The sequence below is a fragment of the Lethenteron reissneri genome, chromosome 40, assembly GCF_015708825.2.
Source record: "Lethenteron reissneri isolate LAM-NWPU_2019-01 chromosome 40, ASM1570882v1, whole genome shotgun sequence".
Classification (NCBI taxonomy): Eukaryota; Metazoa; Chordata; class Hyperoartia; order Petromyzontiformes; family Petromyzontidae; genus Lethenteron; species Lethenteron reissneri.
Window position 1 is genome coordinate 3,244,679 of NC_083818.1, and position 24,052 is coordinate 3,268,730.

General features: G+C 44.9%; 2 protein-coding genes and 1 long non-coding RNA gene across 3 annotated transcripts; 1 reads left to right on the top strand and 2 right to left on the bottom strand.

Moving 5' to 3' along the window:
- The first annotated feature begins 4,785 nt into the window (after positions 1-4,785).
- On the top strand, positions 4,786-8,905 carry LOC133352461 (uncharacterized). The gene is made up of 3 exons (XR_009756266.1): positions 4,786-5,418; positions 6,890-7,078; positions 7,379-8,905. It is a non-coding gene; the product is annotated as an uncharacterized LOC133352461 (long non-coding RNA).
- Positions 8,906-10,550: 1,645 nt separating this feature from the next.
- Positions 10,551-12,776, bottom strand: LOC133352359 (ubiquitin carboxyl-terminal hydrolase 36-like). The gene is made up of 6 exons (XM_061567954.1): positions 12,683-12,776; positions 12,449-12,551; positions 12,173-12,240; positions 11,224-11,294; positions 10,797-10,870; positions 10,551-10,674 (listed from the first exon to the last, which is right to left on the bottom strand). Exons 1-6 carry the CDS (start codon positions 12,771-12,773, stop codon positions 10,551-10,553), a joined length of 531 nt encoding a protein of 176 aa, XP_061423938.1. The 5' UTR covers positions 12,774-12,776.
- A 53-nt stretch (positions 12,777-12,829) lies between these two features.
- Positions 12,830-13,926, bottom strand: LOC133352454 (putative ubiquitin carboxyl-terminal hydrolase 17-like protein 23). The gene is made up of 2 exons (XM_061568111.1): positions 13,792-13,926; positions 12,830-13,133 (listed from the first exon to the last, which is right to left on the bottom strand). The coding sequence occupies exons 1-2, from the start codon at positions 13,901-13,903 to the stop codon at positions 12,898-12,900; spliced, it is 348 nt and encodes a 115-aa protein (XP_061424095.1). The 5' UTR covers positions 13,904-13,926; the 3' UTR covers positions 12,830-12,897.
- Between the last annotated feature and the right edge of the window lie 10,126 nt (positions 13,927-24,052).

The following is a 24,052-nucleotide window of genomic DNA, read 5'->3' on the forward strand; positions in this document are numbered from 1 at the left end:
TCACAACCGTGTATTTTTCAACTCTCGGTGACGCTACAGTGATCTGTTTTTTGACGTAATTTCTGTTAACGTGGTCAGGGTAACATTCAACGGATAGGGCATAAACCTGGTCCTTGTCCAATATTTTCATTTTGCCACTAAATGAACGGTTATCGAAGGGCATTGATGGATCCTGGATATCACGTTGATTTTCCTCTAAAAATGGTGTCTCATGGCTTCGTGTCACTTTTACCATACCGATTATACATAAGTATATAACAACGTACATTGTGCAAAAATCTGACAAGCAAACTTTTCATCTCGAACTCATCTCTACTACAGAGTTGCTTATGACATTGCAGTTGCACTACATTGACGTGTCTTTGTCCACTATTTCTGAACGCAGCCCCAAATGCCCAAACGTTAATTACCCAGCAGTGAAGTTATAGTAGATACGAGTTAACACCTTTTTGAGATTAAGCAAGGTTATGAGAACTTGGGGGAAGAGACCATTAGAATTTCAAAGTCAAGCTAGTGGTTACAGAGTCACTTTGGTACAAGCTTACCTTCCACGGCAATCTTATCTGGCACAGACGGGGCAGCCGGCTTCTGGGAGGTGGGCCTGATGATGTCAGAGGCTGTCACTGGAATGGCGTCCTTCTGTCTGTGATCCGGCATGCTCCCAAGAGCGGTATGCTGGCTGCCCCTCCTTCGGGCAGCTTGGCGACCCCGGCGTCTTGGTCTCCTCACTTGACCGGCTGCCTGGCCGAACCCGCAGTTTGCTGCCTCGCCTTGCCCGTGACCAGCAGCCTGACCACTCCCGCAACCTGGACTGCCCTGGTGGCTTGTAGTCTGGCAGCCCTTGCATTCAGCAGCCTTGTTGCTAGCAGCACGAATATCTTCATGGCTTGCCACTGGACTCGCTTTGTCCCTTTCAGCTTGGCTCGGCTCCCGATCTACCACCAGGCTTGGCCCATGGTCTGCCACCCGGTTTGCACCGCTGTCTGCTATCCGGTTGGGCCCATGGCTTCTCATCTCACTTTCCTCTTGGTTAGTCTCCAGGCTCATCTCATTGCTAGCCTCAGGGCTAGCCACCAGGCTCGCCTCACAGCTTGTGGCTGGGCTCATCTTTTGATCAGGCTCCAGGCTCATGTCACAGCTAGCCACGAAGCTAATCTCACAATTGTCTGCTGGGTCCACCTTGTGGCTTGCTTCCAGGCCCATCTCATGGTTATCTGCACACAAAACATCCAGGAAATGTTCTGTTTACACTCGAGGCACTCTGGAGACTGGCTTGAAAGTTGTATGGTAAAGCCAGAACTTGTGATAGCATAGTTTTAGCGGTGCTCTTTATTAACCCTTTCACAACCATGTTTTTTTCGACTCTAGGTGACCCTACAGTGAGCTGTTTTTGACAATATCTGTTAACGTGGTGAGAGTAGCAATATTCAATGGATAGGGCGTAAACCTGGTCCTTAACCAATATTTGTATTGTGCCACTAAATGAACGGTTATCAAAGGGCATTGATGGATCCTGGATATCACGTTGATTTTCCTCCATAAATGGTGTCTCATGGCTTTGTGTCACTTTTACCATCCCTATTATATGTAAGTATATAACAACGTACATTGTCCAAAAGTCTGACAAACACTTTATCTGCAACTCATCCCTACTACAGGTGTTGCTTATGACATTACAGTTGCACTACATTTACGTGTTTTGTCCACTGTTTCTGAACGCAGTCCCAAATGCTCAAAACGTCAATTACCCAGCAGTGAAGTTTTGGGATTAAGCAAGGTTATGAGAACTTGGGAGAAGAGACCATTAGAGGGAATTCCAAAGTCAAACTAGTGGTTACAGAGTCACTTTGGTACAAGCTTACCTTCAACGGCAATCTCACAATTATCTGCTGGGTCCACCTTGTGGCTTGCTTCCAGGTCCATCTCATGGTTCTCTACCGGGCTTGCCTCATGACTTGCCACCTCTATTCTTTCTTGGCTAGCTACCAGGCTCATCTCACGGTTATCCACTGCGTCCACCTCGTGGCTTGTCTCCAGGCCCATCTCATTGGTAGCCACTGGGCTCGCCTCAAGACTTGCCACCTCGGTCTTCTCATGGCTAGACACTGGGCTCGTCTCATGACTTGCTGCAGAGCTCGGAACACAGCTGCCTGGCTCATAAACCTCATCATCTGAAACACTGCGGAAGCAACAGAAGATGTTCTTGAAACGCTTAATGAAGCCCTTTTTCTTGGCCTTCGGCATTGTGGCGATGTGGTTGCAAAGTATAAAAATGCGTCCAAAAACGTGTCCTCAAGATGATGATGGCTGGATTTTATTTGTTGAAAATTTTGCAACAAAAAACCCAGAGAGCAAGGATAGAACACGTCTGACCCTCACGGTGCCAGATTAGCAACTGAGTTTGTGGGGGGAAGTGACATCACAGTGATGTCACAGTGCACTGGAGTCACATGGTGGCCTATGTAATGGTGACGTCACAGTGATGTCACAGTGCACTGGAGTCACATGGTGGCCTATGTAATGGTGACGTCACAGTGATGTCACAGTGCACTGAGGTCACATGGTGCCCCGTGGGAATTGCCTGTGCAACAAGCACCCTCAATACACTTTATGTATCTGTAACTGAACGAATGATAATGATGAATGGTTTTTAAAAGTAATTTATCTCAACCTAACTTTCGTTGCAGAAAATGTATTTTAGTTTATATTCCATGATTGTGCCCTTTTCCATGCTTTGTCTCACGATATATTCAATCGAGATTGTTGTACGTTATGTTCTTGTATTTGTCGTTTTGGTGACTCAAGTTACTCTTGAAAATGACACCATCCTTGTCTCTAAGCAAAATAAATTAAAACCGTCTTCAAATCATTCTTTGGTTTTTTCGGTAAAGTCACGTATAAAAATAAATTAATAAATTAAATAATAGCATACGACGTTTCGATTGCAACACAAGCAATCATCATCAGGTATAATAAAATAGCGACATAGAATATAACCAGAAAACTATAGACAGACATATAAGCAGACAGATATCACCAAGATACATAGAGAGAGCAACCCAGGTACAGAGAGAGGTGATCGTCTCTGTGGGGTGGCCTTAAATAGACAGAGGGGGCGGAGGCAGAGAGAGGAAGGGGGTAGGGAAAACATTTACATGTCAATGAGTACGAAGGGAGGGGAGTAAGGTAAGCAGGCTTAGAGGGAGACAGAACACACTAAATTAAATAACCTAGCAAAGTATCGAAATGTTATGTAAAACGACACAGAGAGTCGGTCAACACACAATTAACGCATTGCCTGGTCGATTACGTATTTCAAAGATTGCTAAGTTAGAATTTAAGTGTGAAAATTCCAAAGAAAGACAAAACATAAAAAAGAGGAACGGAGACACACAGACAGAGCAGATAGTTTTCTGGTTATATTCTATGTCGCTATTTTATTATACCTGATGATGATTGCTTGTGTTGCAATCGAAACGTCGTATGCTATTATTTAATTTATTATTTTATTTTTATACGTGACTTTACCGAAAAAACCAAAGAATAATTCCTGCAGTCACGAAAGCTCCAAAATTAAGATTGAACCACTTCTACGGGGAAGTTCCAAGTTTACCTTTTTCTCTCTCTCTGGGTTTCTTGTTCTCTCTCTCTGCCTGTATATTTAGTGTTATTTTCTCTGTCTACACTCGTTTTGTATCGTTCTTAGGTTCTGCTCTGTCTGTGTGTCTCCGTTCCTCTTTTTTATGTTTTGTCTTTCTTTGGAATTTTCACACTTAAATTCTAACTTAGCAATCTTTGAAATACGTAATCGACCAGGCAATGCGTTAATTGTGTGTTGACCGACTCTCTGTGTCGTTTTACATAACATTTCGATACTTTGCTAGGTTATTTAATTTAGTGTGTTCTGTCTCCCTCTAAGCCTGCTTACCTTACTCCCCTCCCTTCGTACTCATTGACATGTAAATGTTTTCCCTACCCCATCCCTCTCTCTGCCTCCGCCCCCCTCTGTCTATTTAAGGCCACCCCACAGAGACGATCACCTCTCTCTGTACCTGGGTTGCTCTCTCTATGTATCTTGGTGATATCTGTCTGCTTATATGTCTGTCTATAGTTTTCTGGTTATATTCTATGTCGCTATTTTATTATACCTGATGATGATTGCTTGTGTTGCAATCGAAACGTCGTATGCTATTATTTAATTTATTATTTTATTTTTATACGTGACTTTACCGAAAAAACCAAAGAATAATTCCTGCAGTCACGAAAGCTCCTAAATTAAGATCGTCTTCAAATCGTTTCATTAATGTAATAATCCCCGCAGCACTGGTGTCACGTCTACATTTGACTACCCAGCCTCACCCTCTCCACTCCAGGCTTAACAGAACTCCCACTGACATCTGACCCCAGTTTGTCTATTGTCTCATTAATTTGTTTAATTGGTCCAACCGACAGCCTCGTGGCTGCCCGCAGATCACGCCGCACGTCACAGCCACGAGCTGTAGGGGCGGGGCTCCGTCCACTCAGTGGTGCTGTTAACGTTCACATTCAGCAGCACGAGTCGGGAGTCTCATCTCTGCAGTTCCCCGTTGTGGTGCCACCTCCCTATATCATGTAGCCTCTCAATTTCTTCATTTCACGATGATTGTGTTTCACTGCACAAAACGGTACCTACGGCCTTTTTACGATATTTAGTGGGAACGGCCATCTTGGTAAGGGTAATGTAAAGGGCTAGCTGAGCCCGAGAAGCCCCAGTGAAGAGGCACAAACAACCATCTTCATAAGGGAAAACAAGGCCCCTGAGATTTGATAGGACCTGCCATCTTGGATAGGGCAGTGCAAGGGGCCGCCACTCTCAGGGAAATAGGAGCAGCCATCTTGGTAAGGGACAGTGTGACCGTGACGTAGATTGGCGGGAATCGCCATCTTGTAGAGAGACAGGAGACACGGACAGGCTTGGATAGGAGCGATCGTGACAATGATTGGTGCCGCTATGAAAGTTACTCTACTTTTTATCACAGTCAGTACAAGTGCAGGGAGAGTTGCCACTCGTCGAATCGCTGTCGATTCCCGTCACAAATTGATGTTTACCTCAAATATTAGTGTCACCACGTGGCCCGGGGGGGGGTCTGTGTAGGCACGCGGGAAGGCCGCGCGCCCTCCGTGTGTCTGCAGAGACGAGAGACGAGGAACGAGAGACGCGTCGCTCAACAGCGACAGTGTCGCGCCTCGCAGTCGGCTGCTTCTGCCGTTGTCTTCTCTCCACTGCTGGATGAAGGCATCTTCCACCGCTCTCGCCGCTCACGGTCCATCGCTCCCACCGTGCGTCCGTCTCTTGCTGCTCGTCGTCAACTCGTTCCATGGCTCCGTCTCCGCAGTGGAAAGGGCCGCAGTTAAAGTGTCACTTTGTGCGTGCAGCAGGTACGTGAAATAAAGGCCGCTGGGTTGATTACATGTGTTGTGCTTCGAGGTGAGTGCTGGTGGGATGCGGTTAGCGCTTGTACGGGTAGAGTTATTTGGTTAAGGATTTAACACAAATGTAGCATTCTGAGGTAAATCTTGAACATTACAGATTTAAGTTGCAAATGTCAACATTCATAGTAACAGTTATATAGTTGAGGTTCTTCTCTAAGCTTGTAAGTATGACTAGAATCAAAAGTGGATATGATGGGTGAAAATTCTGTATTAAAATTATTATTGAAATACAGCATTTATAGCTGTTAAGTGTATAAAAGCATGTTAAATATGTGATATGGATATTTAAATACTCACAATAACATAGTTCTGTAGCTTACACAATAAAAAAAAATTATTTGCATGTTATAGTTACAAGCAAATATGATAGTGAAATATGCTGTAATGAAAGTTTTGAGGCAATTCATTAATTATTTGTCTTAAGGCTTAAAGCATAATACTGTAATGGTTTAACAATTTTACAATAATTGTATAATATACCATTACGTTTAATACATTAAACCAGATCAGAAAGTAACTTGTTAAACGTTTATTTTATTAAAAGTGACTGCTGTATTAATTTATATAATTACTCGCCACCAATCACAGTGGCGGATATTTGAAGCGGTGCTGGGCGTCTCCTAGGTCGACTCAGCCTTCGAATGTGTGACCCGGTGCGGGGAGCGAATATCAGCACTGGGGAGACACAGAGGGGGTCGGGGGTAGTTTTGGCCACCCACCCCCTCATGTGCCGTCTTTGTCTTCTTCATAGGTGCTCGGGAACAGCACTTGCCCCAATAGTCTGTTAAGTTCATGTCGGGTTCTTTGTATTGGCCCGCAAAAACTCCTATGCGGTCTTCAGTAAGGAAAAAGTTCCCTGCCCACTGCTTTCTTCAACGTTGGTATGTAAAAACAAACTTATTTTAAGAACGACAGGCCCACTGGCCTCATCACACGGATAGAAATTGAAGATCATGAGAACAGAAGAATTGATGAGTTGGAGTACAACAACTTCGTGGACAAGCTGGGTTTATTTACAAAATGTTTCTCTACATTCTTCGAGAAAGGACTGATTATCATATCAAATATCATTATGCGTATCGCCTTTGTAGACTCTGAAAGGGCATTGGCTCAGTTACTATGTATACAGTCTGCGAGTACTGCAATAACTAAATAAATATAATGTCTAGTTTACAGCGCCTGTGTCAGTCCCCTGCTGGATGAAGGCCTCCCCACGCCATGTTGGCGATGGTTGACCATACTTCCCCCACGCTGTTCAGTGTTGGTGAAGGTGAGCAGGGTGGGGGGGGAGAAGGAGGAGTGGGCAGGATCGGTTCTGGTATTACTTTCCACTGTTAACCGTGGCCATAAATCAAACTCCGGTTGCTCAGTTCATAACACAGTACGTTAACCACTGCACCACCGCTCCCCTCGCCAGTGAAGCCAGCCACACTCGTCACGAGAAGAGACGACGACCAGTGGTCGAGACTAACGACGGAGAGACACCCAAAGGGTGTGAACGCGCCCGCGGAGAGGAAATCCAGCGCGGAGATGGAGCGATGAGATCAGTTCACGCGCTGGAGATGACATGGATTGTTCGATTCCCGCTCACGACCACCAACAGCAGGTGACGATTATCTTAACCGGTTGTGGGCCTCCCCTAGGTCGACTCGGCCTCAAATGAGTTCCCGGTGCGGTGTGCAGTAAACACGTGATTGTTGACCACCCGTCCCCTCGTGTGCCCTGCCGGCTTTCATAGGTGCTGCTTTCTCGCTCTAACAGCACTTGCCGCAACAGTCTGTTACAGGCTACACGGAGGATCTTTTCCTTGTCACCAGATTTGTGCGTCTTACTTTCCGGCGCGTCTCATGGGTTTCGGGGAATGTGGCTGTAAGCAACCGTCTCTGTGATTTCTGTGCCTCTGTAGATTCACAAAACTCAGAGGGAGAGTGCCGCCGCGTGTTGCAGTCGGCTCCTGCCATTGTCTCTCCACTGCTGGATGAAGGCATCGTCCACCAGTCGCCCTCGCTCACGGTCCATCGCTCCCACCGTTCGTCCATCTCTTGCACGTGAACTCATTCATCGCTTAGTCTCCACAGGGGTCGTCCTTTACGGTATTGTTTTAGGTTTACATTTTGTGTCTGGGTTGTAATGTACTGGGGCGTGGTGTAAAGTGAGTATTGTATGTGGAGTGTGTCGTGCAGTGTGGTATACAGTGTAGTGTTGTGTATAGTGTAGTGTCTGTAGTTTGTGGTTTATCGTGTAGTGTCCGTAAGTGTGGTGTATAGTGTGCAATAACGTGGATAGTACAGTCTGTGTCATATCTAGTGTAGTGTGAAGTGTCAAGTATGGTATGAAGTGTGTTGTACAGTGTATATTGTGTACTGTGTGTGGTTTATGTGGTATTGCATATAGCGTGTATAATAAATTCCATGTGATGGAAAGTGTAGCCTATGTGGCGTAATGTATAGTGTAGTGTGGCGACAAATACATTTCCTAGGGGTTGAGCCATACTTCATCACGCTGGTGAGTGCCTGGTGGTAGCAGGATCGGTTCAGATATTACGAGCCAGTGATGCTCCCCATAGCTGGCAATTAAATTGAGATTGTTGGCTTCATAGACTCTGTCATGGAGCTCTTGTGGTATTGCAGCCACACACTGTTGGTCATTGTATATTTACGTGCGGAATTAATGCATTCAAATGTAGCGGCTGTAATCGAGCTATTTAGTCCATGGGCCAGAGCTGTAATTGATACAACGTTAGGTAGCATGTTTAGTCACACCTTCGGATAAATACGCCTAATGAGTGTGTTACTTGATAACCGACACCTGCGATTAGCACACTAGGCTACATACGGTGCGAAAGAAAGTCAACATGCATACACCACCACTCATTTCAAATGTTTATCAAATAATTCACTGTTTTTGCCCTCACATTTGGAATTTGCAACCACTGAAGTGATGACATCTCGTGGATTCAGTGGGTATCTGAACTGCATGGCAAAACAGCCATCAAAATTCACTACTTTATTAAACACAGAAATAATGCAGTAGTCATTTCATCAGTTCACGTTGCTGTATGGATGTCCCTTGGCTATTAGATCTGAACATGGCCTTACGAACTACATACAGAATCATACCCAAGAATAGGAATTTGATTCATACTTTTTTATTTTAAAGTACGTATTTTTGTATTCACAAAATTATAAAATGTACACATTTACAATGGTAATAATCTTCTTTGTGGATGTGGTGCTGGCGCTTCTGGGCTGTGTTGTGTCAGCGGTATTCATCAGGACCCGGTGTGCATCGCCCTTGCAGTGGTGGCAGCGGTGGTGGTAGGGGCAGCAACTTGACCACATCCCTCGTGTGATATCATCCATCAGTGATCACGGTTGATCTCCGGGGTCAGGGTCGTCGCTGCTGCCTCTTTATGCCATTTCCCATGGCCGCCGTTGATTTGACTGCACACAGGTATGGCCTTCATCTCTGGGGACCTGCACACAGCACATGGAACGACCGCTACGTGAGTTTCATTGGCCCAAAGGGCAACCTGGTGAACTTCCCGTGAGTTCAACAGAGATCGAGCCTTAGCAGCAAAGGTGGAAGGCAATCTGCCCAACTTAGGTAAAAATGATAATGATAACGGCGTGGGTATGAAGTTTCTTGCTCATGCCACTGCTGGCAGTAAGTCCTCGAGTAGACAAACTCTGGATGATATTTGGTCTGCTCTTCCACATTGACCACACTTGTGGGCATACCCACAAATACAACTCGTGGGTAACTCACCGGACGTAGAAGAGGATGTATGCCTGTTTCTCCATGACCACCCTGGTGTCGACCGGCGTCACCAAGTCGTCGTCCATCCGGAACCATCTCCCATCGCAGATCTGTATGCAAACAACATCGAAGATTAATTACGACGATTATCCAATTGCACCTGAACTATGTATATATTCGTAATATGACACATGAGGAACAGAGGTGACCCTCTTATTCCACCTATTATTGTGTTGTCCTATAAGTTGAGTAATCGAACCGATAATCCATCAAATAATTGGATTACATTTGAAAGTTAAAATCCTGGTTGGGACCTCACTTGGTCCATCATCTATCCAGGGGCAATAAAGTAATTACACATATTTGGTGAAGTTAACAGTGGTTCTATGCATACGCTTTCCCTCAGTCACAGGAATGGGGAATTTTCACCACTGGCTCAGGACTATAAATGGAAGATGAGCACCACCTCATGGCTCAAAGGAGCAGGAATGGTTTAGATTTGTTTCACTGAATCGAATTATTTAAAGGATCGATGCATACGGATGTTTGGCATGTGTTTGTGTGATAATGTAATACATCACCTTGTTGTAACAGTAGTAATGTCCCTCTGTGCTGGATTTCCCAGAGTGCACAAGGACCGAGTATAACCTGTACACTACAGGGTCTGCGTCCCTCCTGCTGTGACATGAATGGCCGCACGTCCTAGGTGCTGTGGGTACGGGCAATCCTGCAGTGGTGAAGGAGGAAGCAGTGATGCAGAAAGAGAGATGGTGTTAGGTGGGAAAGAGGAGAAGAATGATGCAGGGTCGAGTTCTTTATTATAATTTTTGTGCTACTATATTTTTTACTTTACCAGGTAATGCTTGCCGACTGAGCTATATTGCTCTTTCTCCGAATCGATCTAGCCACAAATGATATCTCAACGAAGTGGCTTATCACGTGAATAGTTATAGCAGCCAAATACTCTAGAAGTAACTGGTGGACCCGGAGAAAAACCCACGTGAACACGGGGAGAACATGCAAACTCCAAATATAAAGGCATTAGGATCGGGATCGAACCCACGACCTCCTATACACTAGTGGAGGTAGTTAAGATTTCGCTACCATAGAGCCCATTTTAGGTAGATTAACCAAGTGGGAGCTCGAGAGACCATTAAAAAATAAAAACATGTGCACGAGTGATCTAGGTTACTACCGTGGCAAAAAAAATAACGCGAGAGAAATCACAGAAATTACCCAAAAAGGAAGTAGCACAAAAACAAGCAATGATAATTGGAGAAAATGCGGCCACGTTTTAGAAGAAATGTAAAACAAACATATTAACCAAACATTACCCGATTGATCTTGTTTCCAAACAGGTCATATCTCTTGATGGAGAGGGCCAAGACGTTCGGGAGATGGTGAAGGCTCATCCTCTTCGTGGCCTTCACCTTGCAACAGCACCTGGGCACCAAAAAGCAGCAGCGTCAGTTTAAGGACCGAGATGCCCAGTGCAAAACTGTACAAATATGTTGGCGTTAGAAAGTAGACAGACTCGCGTGACATTGATGTCGTGCCATACTCACCTTTGGCAAGTGTATTCATCCAGTGTCTCTGTCTTGGTGAAATCTGCAAAAGCTGCCAGCAGATCTGGCGAATTCTGTCAAATAGAACGACGTGAAGGCAAATGAGTGCTTGAAAAGAACACTGGGAACAACTTTTGCAGCTGTTAGAACAGTGAGTCCTTATGTTGTACTGGCCGTGGTGTGACATGAGAGGGCAGTGTCCTTAGGTGACAGGAATTAAGGACGTGCTCCCAATTTTCAGATTCATCTGATGTACAGTATTCCAGTCGATCGGCAAACTTAATGTGTTTGAGTGACGCTACTTGTGTAATGTACACGATCCGAAAAAGATCAAAAGTGTTGCTTGAAAACGAGAAAATAATTAAATCCGAAACTCATCACGAGTAAAGATACCATTTAAGTAAATCAAGAATTCCTCGATTCTTACGTTGATGTGAAGACTGATGTCCAGGCAGTTTTCGAATGTGTCCGAGGTGCAGGAGCACTGTGTGCACTCCACTGTGGAACACAAGTGAACGCACGCGCACACATCCACACGTGCAATTAGAGGAGGTTGGCATCAAATACAATGAAGTTATATGTTCCCTAGTCAAACTCACAATCATTCCCCAGACATCACCCACTCAGATAAAACCACGTGTGATATTGACTCACATTCTAAGTAATTTCCTGCTCATCTGCTCTCTATAAATCTGAGGAAGTGGTAGAATGTCCTCTTTCATATGGCAAGGGGGAGTCTGTTAATAGGACCCCAGATTGATGATGTGGCGAGTCAACCCCCAATCTGGATTTAAGCTTACAATGGCGAGTTGCTGGCTCTCCCACTGAGCCATGTGGTAATTTCAAGTTTTTGCTGTAAAATAATTACGTGCACGCATGCAAGTCGATGTTAAGTTGTAATACTTGTGTTTGTATCTGATCAAATGGGTTGTTGTGTCTGTGTGCTTGTGCATTTTTTTTTATTGGGCGGGGAGTGTAAATATAGCGGTTGGCGCACTGGCGAACTGAGTTCGATCCTCGCTCACGGCCACAACATCTGAACCTCGGCTTCTCCCAGGTCGATTCAGCCTGAAATGAGTGTCTGGTGCATTGTGTAACTTCAGCACTGGTGCTAGCCACCGAAGGTGGCCTGGCATGGTGCAAGCCACACCACCTTATCATGTGCCTTGTTGGCCTACATAGGTACTCGCTAATAGCAATTGCTTTATTATTCTGTTAAGGCTTCAGGGAGATCTTTGTATTTGCGTGTTTTGCTTATGTCATGCTGTGTACGTGCGTAAGAGTGCAGAGTTCATCTGCACTGTGCAGCATGCGTCGTCATACTCGGTGTGATCGCTACTTGCAGCAATGATTTTGCACATGGAGCTGGCACACACCTGTCGATCTCAGCTGCCCTGTGAAGATCTGGTGAATCACCGAGGTCTTCTCCATATGTTCTTCCAGCCTGCACGTGGAAATGAATGACATCACACATTCGGTGGCTTACAGATGCATCATCTTTACCAAGTGCGCACATGGGAGAGTTACTCCTTTTTGTTTCAACCCTACGTCACCTTGCAGTCAAACGCTTATTTAAAGAATATTCTGTAAACTTTGTTGTCAATTTTTGGTAACAGGTTGGGAACCAGTGGCCAAGGACGTGCACTACTTACTTGTCGTGGTTGATTGGGCAGGAGAGGTGCAGAGCTTCTATGATGTAGCAGAAGAACTCATGCACGTCCTCCTGTTTGCCAAACTGCAGGTGTTTGACGATCCCTGTGGGTAAATGGATGGAGGTCAGAAGCGATTTGAACGCAAGGTTACTAAACGTTTTACCAATGCCCCACCCATTGAGAATAGGTTCTAAATTTAATGTGCACAATTGTGTTGTACTGAACGGAGCTCACGTTTGAGGTTTTGGACGATTTCCAAGGGCTTGATGACCTTGCCCTTGGAGCTGAATGTTGCAATGGTGTGCCTCTCCATTATGCACATCATGCAACATCCATTATCTGTACCTGTGAAGTGCGGCAGAGGTGGCATATGCTGTCAGTACAACACCAATCAAAGCTCAGCTGTAGGTGCAGCACACAGCAAGGACATCTTCGCGTAACAATTATTTTCAGCTTGTTGATATTTCAAAGTGTTCTGGGAACTCACATCTTCCTGAGTGGTGCCTGGAGATCAGGTAGTTTGCCAGTGGTGCGGTGTAAGTGAGGCACTGCAGGGTGGCATTGAGGAAACAGGTGTTCCCCATGTTGTCAAGGCCAGCACCCTCGCATGCGTTCCACTGCCACGTCAGGCTCAGGTTTTCCCCCGATTCTGGCGCGAGTCGTGGAGCTCCATTATAGATCTTGTCTGCGCACAAAACATCCAGGAATTTTTGTGTTTACACTCGAGGCACTCTGGAGACTGGCTCGAAAGTTGTGTGGTAAAGCCAGAACTTGTGATATCATTGTATTAGCGGTGCTCTTCATTAACCCTTTCACAACCATGTTTTTTTCAACTCTAGGTGACTCTACAGTGAGCTGTTTTTTGACGTAATTTCTGTTAACGTGGACAGGGTAACAATATTCAATGGGTAGGGGATAAACCTGGTCCTTGTCCAATATTTTCATTTTGCCACTAAATGAATGGTTATCGAAGGACATTGATGGATCCTGGATATCACTTTGATTTTCCTCCGTAAATGTTGTCTCATGGCTTCGTTTCACGTTTACCATCCCGATTATACAACATACATTGTCCAAAAATCTGACATTTTATCTGGAACTCATACCTACTACAGAGTTGCTTATGACATTGCAGTTGCACTACATTGACGTGTTTTTGTCCACTGTTTCTGAATGCAGTCGCAAATGCCCAAACGTCAATTACCCAGCAGTGAAGTTATAGTAGATAAGAGTTAACACCTTTTTGGGATTAAGCAAGGTTATGAGAACTTGGGAGAAGAGACCATTAGAGGGAATTCCAAAGTCAAGCTAGTGTTTAAAGAGTCAGTTTGGTACAAGCTTACCTTCCATGGCAATCTGATCTGGAACAGGAGGAGCAGCTAGCTTCTGGGAGGTGGGCCTGATGATGGCAGACGCTGTCGATGGAATGGCGTCCTTCTGGCTGTGATCCGGCATGCTCCTAAGAGCGGTATGCTGGCTGCCCCTCCTTCGGGCAGCTCGGCCACCCCGGCGTCTTGGTCTCCTCGCTTGACCGGCTGCCTGGCCGAACCCGCAATTTGCGGCCTCGCCTTGCCCGTGACCAGCAGCCTGACCACTTCTGCAACCTGGACTGCCCTGGTGGCTTGTAGCCTGGCAGCCCTTGCATCCAGCAGCCTTGTTGCTAGCTGCACGAATATCTCCGTGGCTTGCCACTCGACTCGCTTTGTCCCCTTCAGCTGGGCCCGGCTCCCGATCTACCACCGGGCTTGGCCCATGATCTGCCACCCGGTTTGCACCGCTGTCCGCTATTGGGTTGGGCCCATGGCTACTCATCTGACTTGCCTCTTGGCTAGCCACCAGGCTCATCTCATTGTTAGCCACGAGGCTAGCCTCAGGGCTAGCCACCAGGCTCGCCTCACAGCTTGTGGCTGGGCTCGTCTTTTGGTCAGCCTCCAGGCTCATGTCACGGCTAGCCACGAAGCTAATCTCACAATTATCTGCTGGGTCAACCTTGTGGCTTGCTTCCAGGCCCATCTCATCGTTATCTGCGCACAAAATATACAGGAAATTTTATGTTAACACACAAGGCACTTTGAGACTGGCTCGAAAGTTACGTGGTAAAGCCAGGACTTGTGATAGCATTGTTTTAGCGGTGCTCTTTATTAACCCTTTCACAACCGTGTATTTTTCAACTCTCGGTGACGCTACAGTGATCTGTTTTTTGACGTAATTTCTGTTAACGTGGTCAGGGTAACATTCAACGGATAGGGCATAAACCTGGTCCTTGTCCAATATTTTCATTTTGCCACTAAATGAACGGTTATCGAAGGGCATTGATGGATCCTGGATATCACGTTGATTTTCCTCTAAAAATGGTGTCTCATGGCTTCGTGTCACTTTTACCATACCGATTATACATAAGTATATAACAACGTACATTGTGCAAAAATCTGACAAGCAAACTTTTCATCTCGAACTCATCTCTACTACAGAGTTGCTTATGACATTGCAGTTGCACTACATTGACGTGTCTTTGTCCACTATTTCTGAACGCAGCCCCAAATGCCCAAACGTTAATTACCCAGCAGTGAAGTTATAGTAGATAAGAGTTAACACCTTTTTGAGATTAAGCAAGGTTATGAGAACTTGGGGGAAGAGACCATTAGAATTTCAAAGTCAAGCTAGTGGTTACAGAGTCACTTTGGTACAAGCTTACCTTCCACGGCAATCTTATCTGGCACAGACGGGGCAGCCGGCTTCTGGGAGGTGGGCCTGATGATGTCAGAGGCTGTCACTGGAATGGCGTCCTTCTGTCTGTGATCCGGCATGCTCCCAAGAGCGGTATGCTGGCTGCCCCTCCTTCGGGCAGCTTGGCGACCCCGGCGTCTTGGTCTCCTCACTTGACCGGCTGCCTGGCCGAACCCGCAGTTTGCTGCCTCGCCTTGCCCGTGACCAGCAGCCTGACCACTCCTGCAACCTGGACTGCCCTGGTGGCTTGTAGTCTGGCAGCCCTTGCATTCAGCAGCCTTGTTGCTAGCAGCACGAATATCTTCATGGCTTGCCACTGGACTCGCTTTGTCCCTTTCAGCTTGGCTCGGCTCCCGATCTACCACCAGGCTTGGCCCATGGTCTGCCACCCGGTTTGCACCGCTGTCTGCTATCCGGTTGGGCCCATGGCTTCTCATCTCACTTTCCTCTTGGTTAGTCTCCAGGCTCATCTCATTGCTAGCCTCAGGGCTAGCCACCAGGCTCGCCTCACAGCTTGTGGCTGGGCTCATCTTTTGATCAGGCTCCAGGCTCATGTCACAGCTAGCCACGAAGCTAATCTCACAATTGTCTGCTGGGTCCACCTTGTGGCTTGCTTCCAGGCCCATCTCATGGTTATCTGCACACAAAACATCCAGGAAATGTTCTGTTTACACTCGAGGCACTCTGGAGACTGGCTTGAAAGTTGTATGGTAAAGCCAGAACTTGTGATAGCATAGTTTTAGCGGTGCTCTTTATTAACCCTTTCACAACCATGTTTTTTTCGACTCTAGGTGACCCTACAGTGAGCTGTTTTTGACAATATCTGTTAACGTGGTGAGAGTAGCAATATTCAATGGATAGGGCGTAAACCTGGTCCTTAACCAATATTTGTATTGTGCCACTAAATGAACGGTTATCAAAGGGCATTGATGGATCCTGGATATCACGTTGATTTTCCTCCATAAATGGTGTCTCATGGCTTTGTGTCACTTTTACCATCCCTATTATATGTAAGTATATAACAACGTACATTGTCCAAAAGTCTGACAAACACTTTATCTGCAACTCATCCCTACTACAGGTGTTGCTTATGACATTACAGTTGCACTACATTTACGTGTTTTGTCCACTGTTTCTGAACGCAGTCCCAAATGCTCAAAACGTCAATTACCCAGCAGTGAAGTTTTGGGATTAAGCAAGGTTATGAGAACTTGGGAGAAGAGACCATTAGAGGGAATTCCAAAGTCAAACTAGTGGTTACAGAGTCACTTTGGTACAAGCTTACCTTCAACGGCAATCTCACAATTATCTGCTGGGTCCACCTTGTGGCTTGCTTCCAGGTCCATCTCATGGTTCTCTACCGGGCTTGCCTCATGACTTGCCACCTCTATTCTTTCTTGGCTAGCTACCAGGCTCATCTCACGGTTATCCACTGCGTCCACCTCGTGGCTTGTCTCCAGGCCCATCTCATTGGTAGCCACTGGGCTCGCCTCAAGACTTGCCACCTCGGTCTTCTCATGGCTAGACACTGGGCTCGTCTCATGACTTGCTGCAGAGCTCGGAACACAGCTGCCTGGCTCATAAACCTCATCATCTGAAACACTGCGGAAGCAACAGAAGATGTTCTTGAAACGCTTAATGAAGCCCTTTTTCTTGGCCTTCGGCATTGTGGCGATGTGGTTGCAAAGTATAAAAATGCGTCCAAAAACGTGTCCTCAAGATGATGATGGCTGGATTTTATTTGTTGAAAATTTTGCAACAAAAAACCCAGAGAGCAAGGATAGAACACGTCTGACCCTCACGGTGCCAGATTAGCAACTGAGTTTGTGGGGGGAAGTGACATCACAGTGATGTCACAGTGCACTGGAGTCACATGGTGGCCTATGTAATGGTGACGTCACAGTGATGTCACAGTGCACTGGAGTCACATGGTGGCCTATGTAATGGTGACGTCACAGTGATGTCACAGTGCACTGAGGTCACATGGTGCCCCGTGGGAATTGCCTGTGCAACAAGCACCCTCAATACACTTTATGTATCTGTAACTGAACGAATGATAATGATGAATGGTTTTTAAAAGTAATTTATCTCAACCTAACTTTCGTTGCAGAAAATGTATTTTAGTTTATATTCCATGATTGTGCCCTTTTCCATGCTTTGTCTCACGATATATTCAATCGAGATTGTTGTACGTTATGTTCTTGTATTTGTCGTTTTGGTGACTCAAGTTACTCTTGAAAATGACACCATCCTTGTCTCTAAGCAAAATAAATTAAAACCGTCTTCAAATCATTCTTTGGTTTTTTCGGTAAAGTCACGTATAAAAATAAATAATAAATTAAATAATAGCATACGACGTTTCGATTGCAACACAAGCAATCATCATCAGGTATAATAAAATAGCGACATAGAATATAACCAGAAAACTATAGACAGACATATAAGCAGACAGATATCACCAAGATACATAGAGAGAGCAACCCAGGTACAGAGAGAGTTGATCGTCTCTGTGGGGTGGCCTTAAATAGACAGAGGGGGCGGAGGCAGAGAGAGGAAGGGGGTAGGGAAAACATTTACATGTCAATGAGTACGAAGGGAGGGGAGTAAGGTAAGCAGGCTTAGAGGGAGACAGAACACACTAAATTAAATAACCTAGCAAAGTATCGAAATGTTATGTAAAACGACACAGAGAGTCGGTCAACACACAATTAACGCATTGCCTGGTCGATTACGTATTTCAAAGATTGCTAAGTTAGAATTTAAGTGTGAAAATTCCAAAGAAAGACAAAACATAAAAAAGAGGAACGGAGACACACAGACAGAGCAGAACCTAAGAACGATACAAAACGAGTGTAGACAGAGAAAATTACACTAAATATACAGGCAGAGAGAGAGAACAAGAAACCCAGAGAGAGAGAAAAAGGTAAACTTAGAACTTCCCCGTAGAAGTGGTTCAATCTTAATTTTGGAGCTTTCGTGACTGCAGGAATTATTCTTTGGTTTTTTCGGTAAAGTCACGTATAAAAATAAAATAATAAATTAAATAATAGCATACGACGTTTCGATTGCAACACAAGCAATCATCATCAGGTATAATAAAATAGCGACATAGAATATAACCAGAAAACTATAGACAGACATATAAGCAGACAGATATCACCAAGATACATAGAGAGAGCAACCCAGGTACAGAGAGAGGTGATCGTCTCTGTGGGGTGGCCTTAAATAGACAGAGGGGGGCGGAGGCAGAGAGAGGGAGGGGGTAGGGAAAACATTTACATGTCAATGAGTACGAAGGGAGGGGAGTAAGGTAAGCAGGCTTAGAGGGAGACAGAACACACTAAATTAAATAACCTAGCAAAGTATCGAAATGTTATGTAAAACGACACAGAGAGTCGGTCAACACACAATTAACGCATTGCCTGGTCGATTACGTATTTCAAAGATTGCTAAGTTAGAATTTAAGTGTGAAAATTACAAAGAAAGACAAAACATAAAGAAGAGGAACGGAGACACACAGACAGAGCAGATAGTTTTCTGGTTATATTCTATGTCGCTATTTTATTATACCTGATGATGATTGCTTGTGTTGCAATCGAAACGTCGTATGCTATTATTTAATTTATTATTTTATTTTTATACGTGACTTTACCGAAAAAACCAAAGAATAATTCCTGCAGTCACGAAAGCTCCAAAATTAAGATTGAACCACTTCTACGGGGAAGTTCCAAGTTTACCTTTTTCTCTCTCTCTGGGTTTCTTGTTCTCTCTCTCTGCCTGTATATTTAGTGCAATTTTCTCTGTCTACACTCGTTTTGTATCGTTCTTAGGTTCTGCTCTGTCTGTGTCTCCGTTCCTCTTTTTTATGTTTTGTCTTTCTTTGGAATTTTCACACTTAAATTCTAACTTAGCAATCTTTGAAATACGTAATCGACCAGGCAATGCGTTAATTGTGTGTTGACCGACTCTCTGTGTCGTTTTACATAACATTTCGATACTTTGCTAGGTTATTTAATTTAGTGTGTTCTGTCTCCCTCTAAGCCTGCTTACCTTACTCCCCTCCCTTCGTACTCATTGACATGTAAATGTTTTCCCTACCCCCTCCCTCTCTCTGCCTCCGCCCCCCTCTGTCTATTTAAGGCCACCCCACAGAGACGATCACCTCTCTCTGTACCTGGGTTGCTCTCTCTATGTATCTTGGTGATATCTGTCTGCTTATATGTCTGTCTATAGTTTTCTGGTTATATTCTATGTCGCTATTTTATTATACCTGATGATGATTGCTTGTGTTGCAATCGAAACGTCGTATGCAATTATTTAATTTATTATTTTATTTTTATACGTGACTTTACCGAAAAAACCAAAGAATAATTCCTGCAGTCACGAAAGCTCCAAAATTAAGATCGTCTTAAAATCGTTTCATTAATGTAATAATCCCCGCAGCACTGGTGTCACGTCTACATTTGACTACCCAGCCTCACCCTCTCCACTCCAGGCTTAACAGAACTCCCACTGACATCTGACCCCAGTTTGTCTATTGTCTCATTAATTTGTTTAATTGGTCCAACCGACAGCCTCGTGGCTGCCCGCAGATCACGCCGCACGTCACAGCCACGAGCTGTAGGGGCGGGGCTCCGTCCACTCAGTGGTGCTGTTAACGTTCACATTCAGCAGCACGAGTCGGGAGTCTCATCTCTGCAGTTCCCCGTTGTGGTGCCACCTCCCTATATCATGTAGCCTCTCAATTTCTTCATTTCACGATGATTGTGTTTCACTGCACAAAACGGTACCTACGGCCTTTTTACGATATTTAGTGGGAACGGCCATCTTGGTAAGGGTAATGTAAAGGGCTAGCTGAGCCCGAGAAGCCCCAGTGAAGAGGCACAAACAACCATCTTCATAAGGGAAAACAAGGCCCCTGAGATTTGATAGGACCTGCCATCTTGGATAGGGCAGTGCAAGGGGCCGCCACTCTCAGGGAAATAGGAGCAGCCATCTTGGTAAGGGACAGTGTGACCGTGACGTAGATTGGCGGGAATCGCCATCTTGTAGAGAGACAGGAGACACGGACAGGCTTGGATAGGAGCGATCGTGACAATGATTGGTGCCGCTATGAAAGTTACTCTACTTTTTATCACAGTCAGTACAAGTGCAGGGAGAGTTGCCACTCGTCGAATCGCTGTCGATTCCCGTCACAAATTGATGTTTACCTCAAATATTAGTGTCACCACGTGGCCCGGGGGGGGGGGTCTGTGTAGGCACGCGGGAAGGCCGCGCGCCCTCCGTGTGTCTGCAGAGACGAGAGACGAGGAACGAGAGACGCGTCGCTCAACAGCGACAGTGTCGCGCCTCGCAGTCGGCTGCTTCTGCCGTTGTCTTCTCTCCACTGCTGGATGAAGGCATCTTCCACCGCTCTCGCCGCTCACGGTCCATCGCTCCCACCGTGCGTCCGTCTCTTGCTGCTCGTCGTCAACTCGTTCCATGGCTCCGTCTCCGCAGTGGAAAGGGCCGCAGTTAAAGTGTCACTTTGTGCGTGCAGCAGGTACGTGAAATAAAGGCCGCTGGGTTGATTACATGTGTTGTGCTTCGAGGTGAGTGCTGGTGGGATGCGGTTAGCGCTTGTACGGGTAGAGTTATTTGGTTAAGGATTTAACACAAATGTAGCATTCTGAGGTAAATCTTGAACATTACAGATTTAAGTTGCAAATGTCAACATTCATAGTAACAGTTATATAGTTTAGTCTCTAAACTCGTAAGTATGACTAGAATCAAAAGTGGATATGATGGGTGAAAATTCTGTATTAAAATTATAACTTAAATACAGCATTTATAGCTGTTAAAGTCTATAAAAGCATGTTGAATATGTGATATGTATATTAAAACACAATAACATAGTTCCGTAGCTTACACGATTATAAAAGCTCATTTGCATTTTTGTATATGGTTACAAGCAAATATGATAGTGAAATATGCTGTAATTAAAGTTTTGTGGCACATTATTATTTGTCTTAAGGCTTAAAGCATAAAACTGTAATGGTTTAACAATTTTACAATAATTATATAATATACCATTACCTTGAATAAATTAAACCACATCAGAAAGGAACTTGTTAAACGTTTATTTGATTAAAAGTGACTGCTGTATTAATTTATATAATTACTAGCGGAAGTACCCGGCTTTGCCCGGGTGAAAAATATATTTCTTAAAAACCTTACATATATATATACACAGATACTAATGTATTGTCAAAGCCCGATGGGCTGTTTGTACATTTCTCCACCAACAAATATATAAGAGGCTTTCACAAGTCCAAAAAGTTGTAGAAAGTGTGGGGTAAATAGTTGATGTCAAAATGTTTCTGAAAATTGTGGTCTCCCCCCCACCCCCTCAAAAATATCTTTACCCCTCGTAGGTATATATACTAACAACACCTTACATACAACAGAGGAAGTGGTATCTATTGACTCTGTAGTAGTATCTACTGACTGTACCGTAGTATCTACTGAGCCATGTGTAGCTACTGACTGTGTAGTAGTATTTAGTGACTGTAATAACTACTGACCATAGTAGTATTTACTGGGCCTACAGTAGTATCTACCGACTATATACTCGTAACGACTAACTGTATAGTATCTGCTGACTATAGTGTATCCACTGACTATAGTAGTAACTACAAAATCTATAGCAGTATCTACTCACTCTATAATAGTATCTACTGACTCTAGTAGCTACTCACCGTAGCAGTATGTACTGACTGTATAGTAGTATATACTGACTGTAGCAGTATTGACTGACTGTAGTGGTATATACTGACTGTTTTAGTATTTACTATAGCGGTATCTACCAACTCAATAGCAGTATCTACTATCACTACAGCAGTGTATACCGACTGAGGTCGTACCTGCTATCACTACAGCAGTGCATACTGCTGTGTTGGTACCTGCTATGATTACAGCAGTGCATACTGCTGTGTTGGTACCTGCTATGATTACAGCAGTGCATACTGCTGTGGTGGTATCTGCTATGATGAGAGGAGTACATATTGTGGTGGTGGTACCTGGTATGATAACAGCAGTGCATATTGACTGTACTCATCATTCACCCTCACCATTCACCACTCACAACTCACCCTTACCACTCATCCTCACCACTCACCACTCCCACTCACTATTCACCATTCACCCTCACAACTCACCACTCACCAACCTCCCTCACCAATCTCCATCACCACTCACCCTCACCACTCACCCTCAAAACTAACCACTCTATCACCACTCACCCTCACCACTCACCCTCACCACTCACGCTCACCACTCACCCCTCACCGCTCACCACTCACCCATCACCACTCACAACCGCCACTCACCCTCACCACTCACCCTGACCACTCATCCTCACCAATCACACCCTCACCACTCACCCGCACTGCTCACCCTCACCACTCACGCTCACCCTCACCACTCACCCCTCACTAATCACCACTCATAACCGCGGACAGGCTTGGATAGGAGCAATCGTGACAATGATTGGTGCCGCTATGAAAGTTACTCTACTTTTTATCACAGTCAGTACAAGTGCAGGGAGAGTTGCCACTCGTCGAATCGCTGTCGATTCCCGTCACAAATTGATGTTTACCTCAAATATTAGTGTCACCACGTGGCCCGGGGGGGGGTCTGTGTAGGCACGCGGGAAGGCCGCGCGCCCTCCGTGTGTCTGCAGAGACGAGAGACGAGGAACGAGAGACGCGTCGCTCAACAGCGACAGTGTCGCGCCTCGCAGTCGGCTGCTTCTGCCGTTGTCTTCTCTCCACTGCTGGATGAAGGCATCTTCCACCGCTCTCGCCGCTCACGGTCCATCGCTCCCACCGTGCGTCCGTCTCTTGCTGCTCGTCGTCAACTCGTTCCATGGCTCCGTCTCCGCAGTGGAAAGGGCCGCAGTTAAAGTGTCACTTTGTGCGTGCAGCAGGTACGTGAAATAAAGGCCGCTGGGTTGATTACATGTGTTGTGCTTCGAGGTGAGTGCTGGTGGGATGCGGTTAGCGCTTGTACGGGTAGAGTTATTTGGTTAAGGATTTAACACAAATGTAGCATTCTGAGGTAAATCTTTAACATTACAGATTTAAGTTGCAAATGTCAACATTCATAGTAACAGTTATATAGTTTAGGTTATTCTCTAAACTTGTAAGTATGACTAGAATCAAAAGTGGATATGATGGGTGAAAATTCTGTATTAAAATTATTATTGAAATACAGCATTTATAGCTGTTAAGTGTATAAAAGCATGTTAAATATGTGATATGGATATTTAAATACTCACAATAACATAGTTCCGTAGCTTACACAATAAAAAAAAACTAATTAGCATGTTATAGTTACAAGCAAATATGATAGTGAAATATGCTGTAATGAAAGTTTTGAGGCAATTCATTAATTATTTGTCTTAAGGCTTAAAGCATAATACTGTAATGGTTTAACAATTTTACAATAATTATATAATATACCATTACGTTTAATACATTAAACCAGATCAGAAAGTAATTTGTTAAACGTTTATTTGATTAAAAGTGACTGCTGTATTAATTTATATTATTACTCGCCACCAATCACAGTGGCGGATATTTGAAGCGGAGCTGGGCGTCTCCTAGGTCGACTCAGCCTTCGAATGAGTGACCTGGTGCGGTGTGTAAATATCAGCACTGGGGAGACACAGAGGGGGTCGGGGGTAGTTTTGGCCACCCACCCCCTCATGTGCCGTCTTTGTCTTCTTCATAGGTGCTCGGGAACAGCACTTGCCCCAACAGTCTGTTAAGTTCATGTCAGGTTCTTTGTATTGGCCCGCAAAAACTCCTATGCGGTCTTCAGTAAGGAAAAAGTTCC

What these genes read in the sequence shown, in the direction of transcription:
- LOC133352454 (XM_061568111.1), bottom strand. Translation starts at nt 13,903, where the DNA reads ATGCCGGATCACAGCCAGAAGGACGCCATTCCATCGACAGCGTCTGCC. An exon ending in AGATCAGATTGCCATGGAAG is followed by an intron (nt 13,134 to 13,791) that starts GTAAGCTTGTAC and finishes TTTTGTGCGCAG; the next exon opens with ACAAGATCTATAATGGAGCT.
- LOC133352359 (XM_061567954.1), bottom strand. Translation starts at nt 12,773, where the DNA reads ATGATGTGCATAATGGAGAGGCACACCATTGCAACATTCAGCTCCAAG. An exon ending in TGCCCAATCAACCACGACAA is followed by an intron (nt 12,241 to 12,448) that starts GTAAGTAGTGCA and finishes TTCCACGTGCAG; the next exon opens with GCTGGAAGAACATATGGAGA. An exon ending in ACATCAGTCTTCACATCAAC is followed by an intron (nt 10,871 to 11,223) that starts GTAAGAATCGAG and finishes TCTATTTGACAG; the next exon opens with AATTCGCCAGATCTGCTGGC.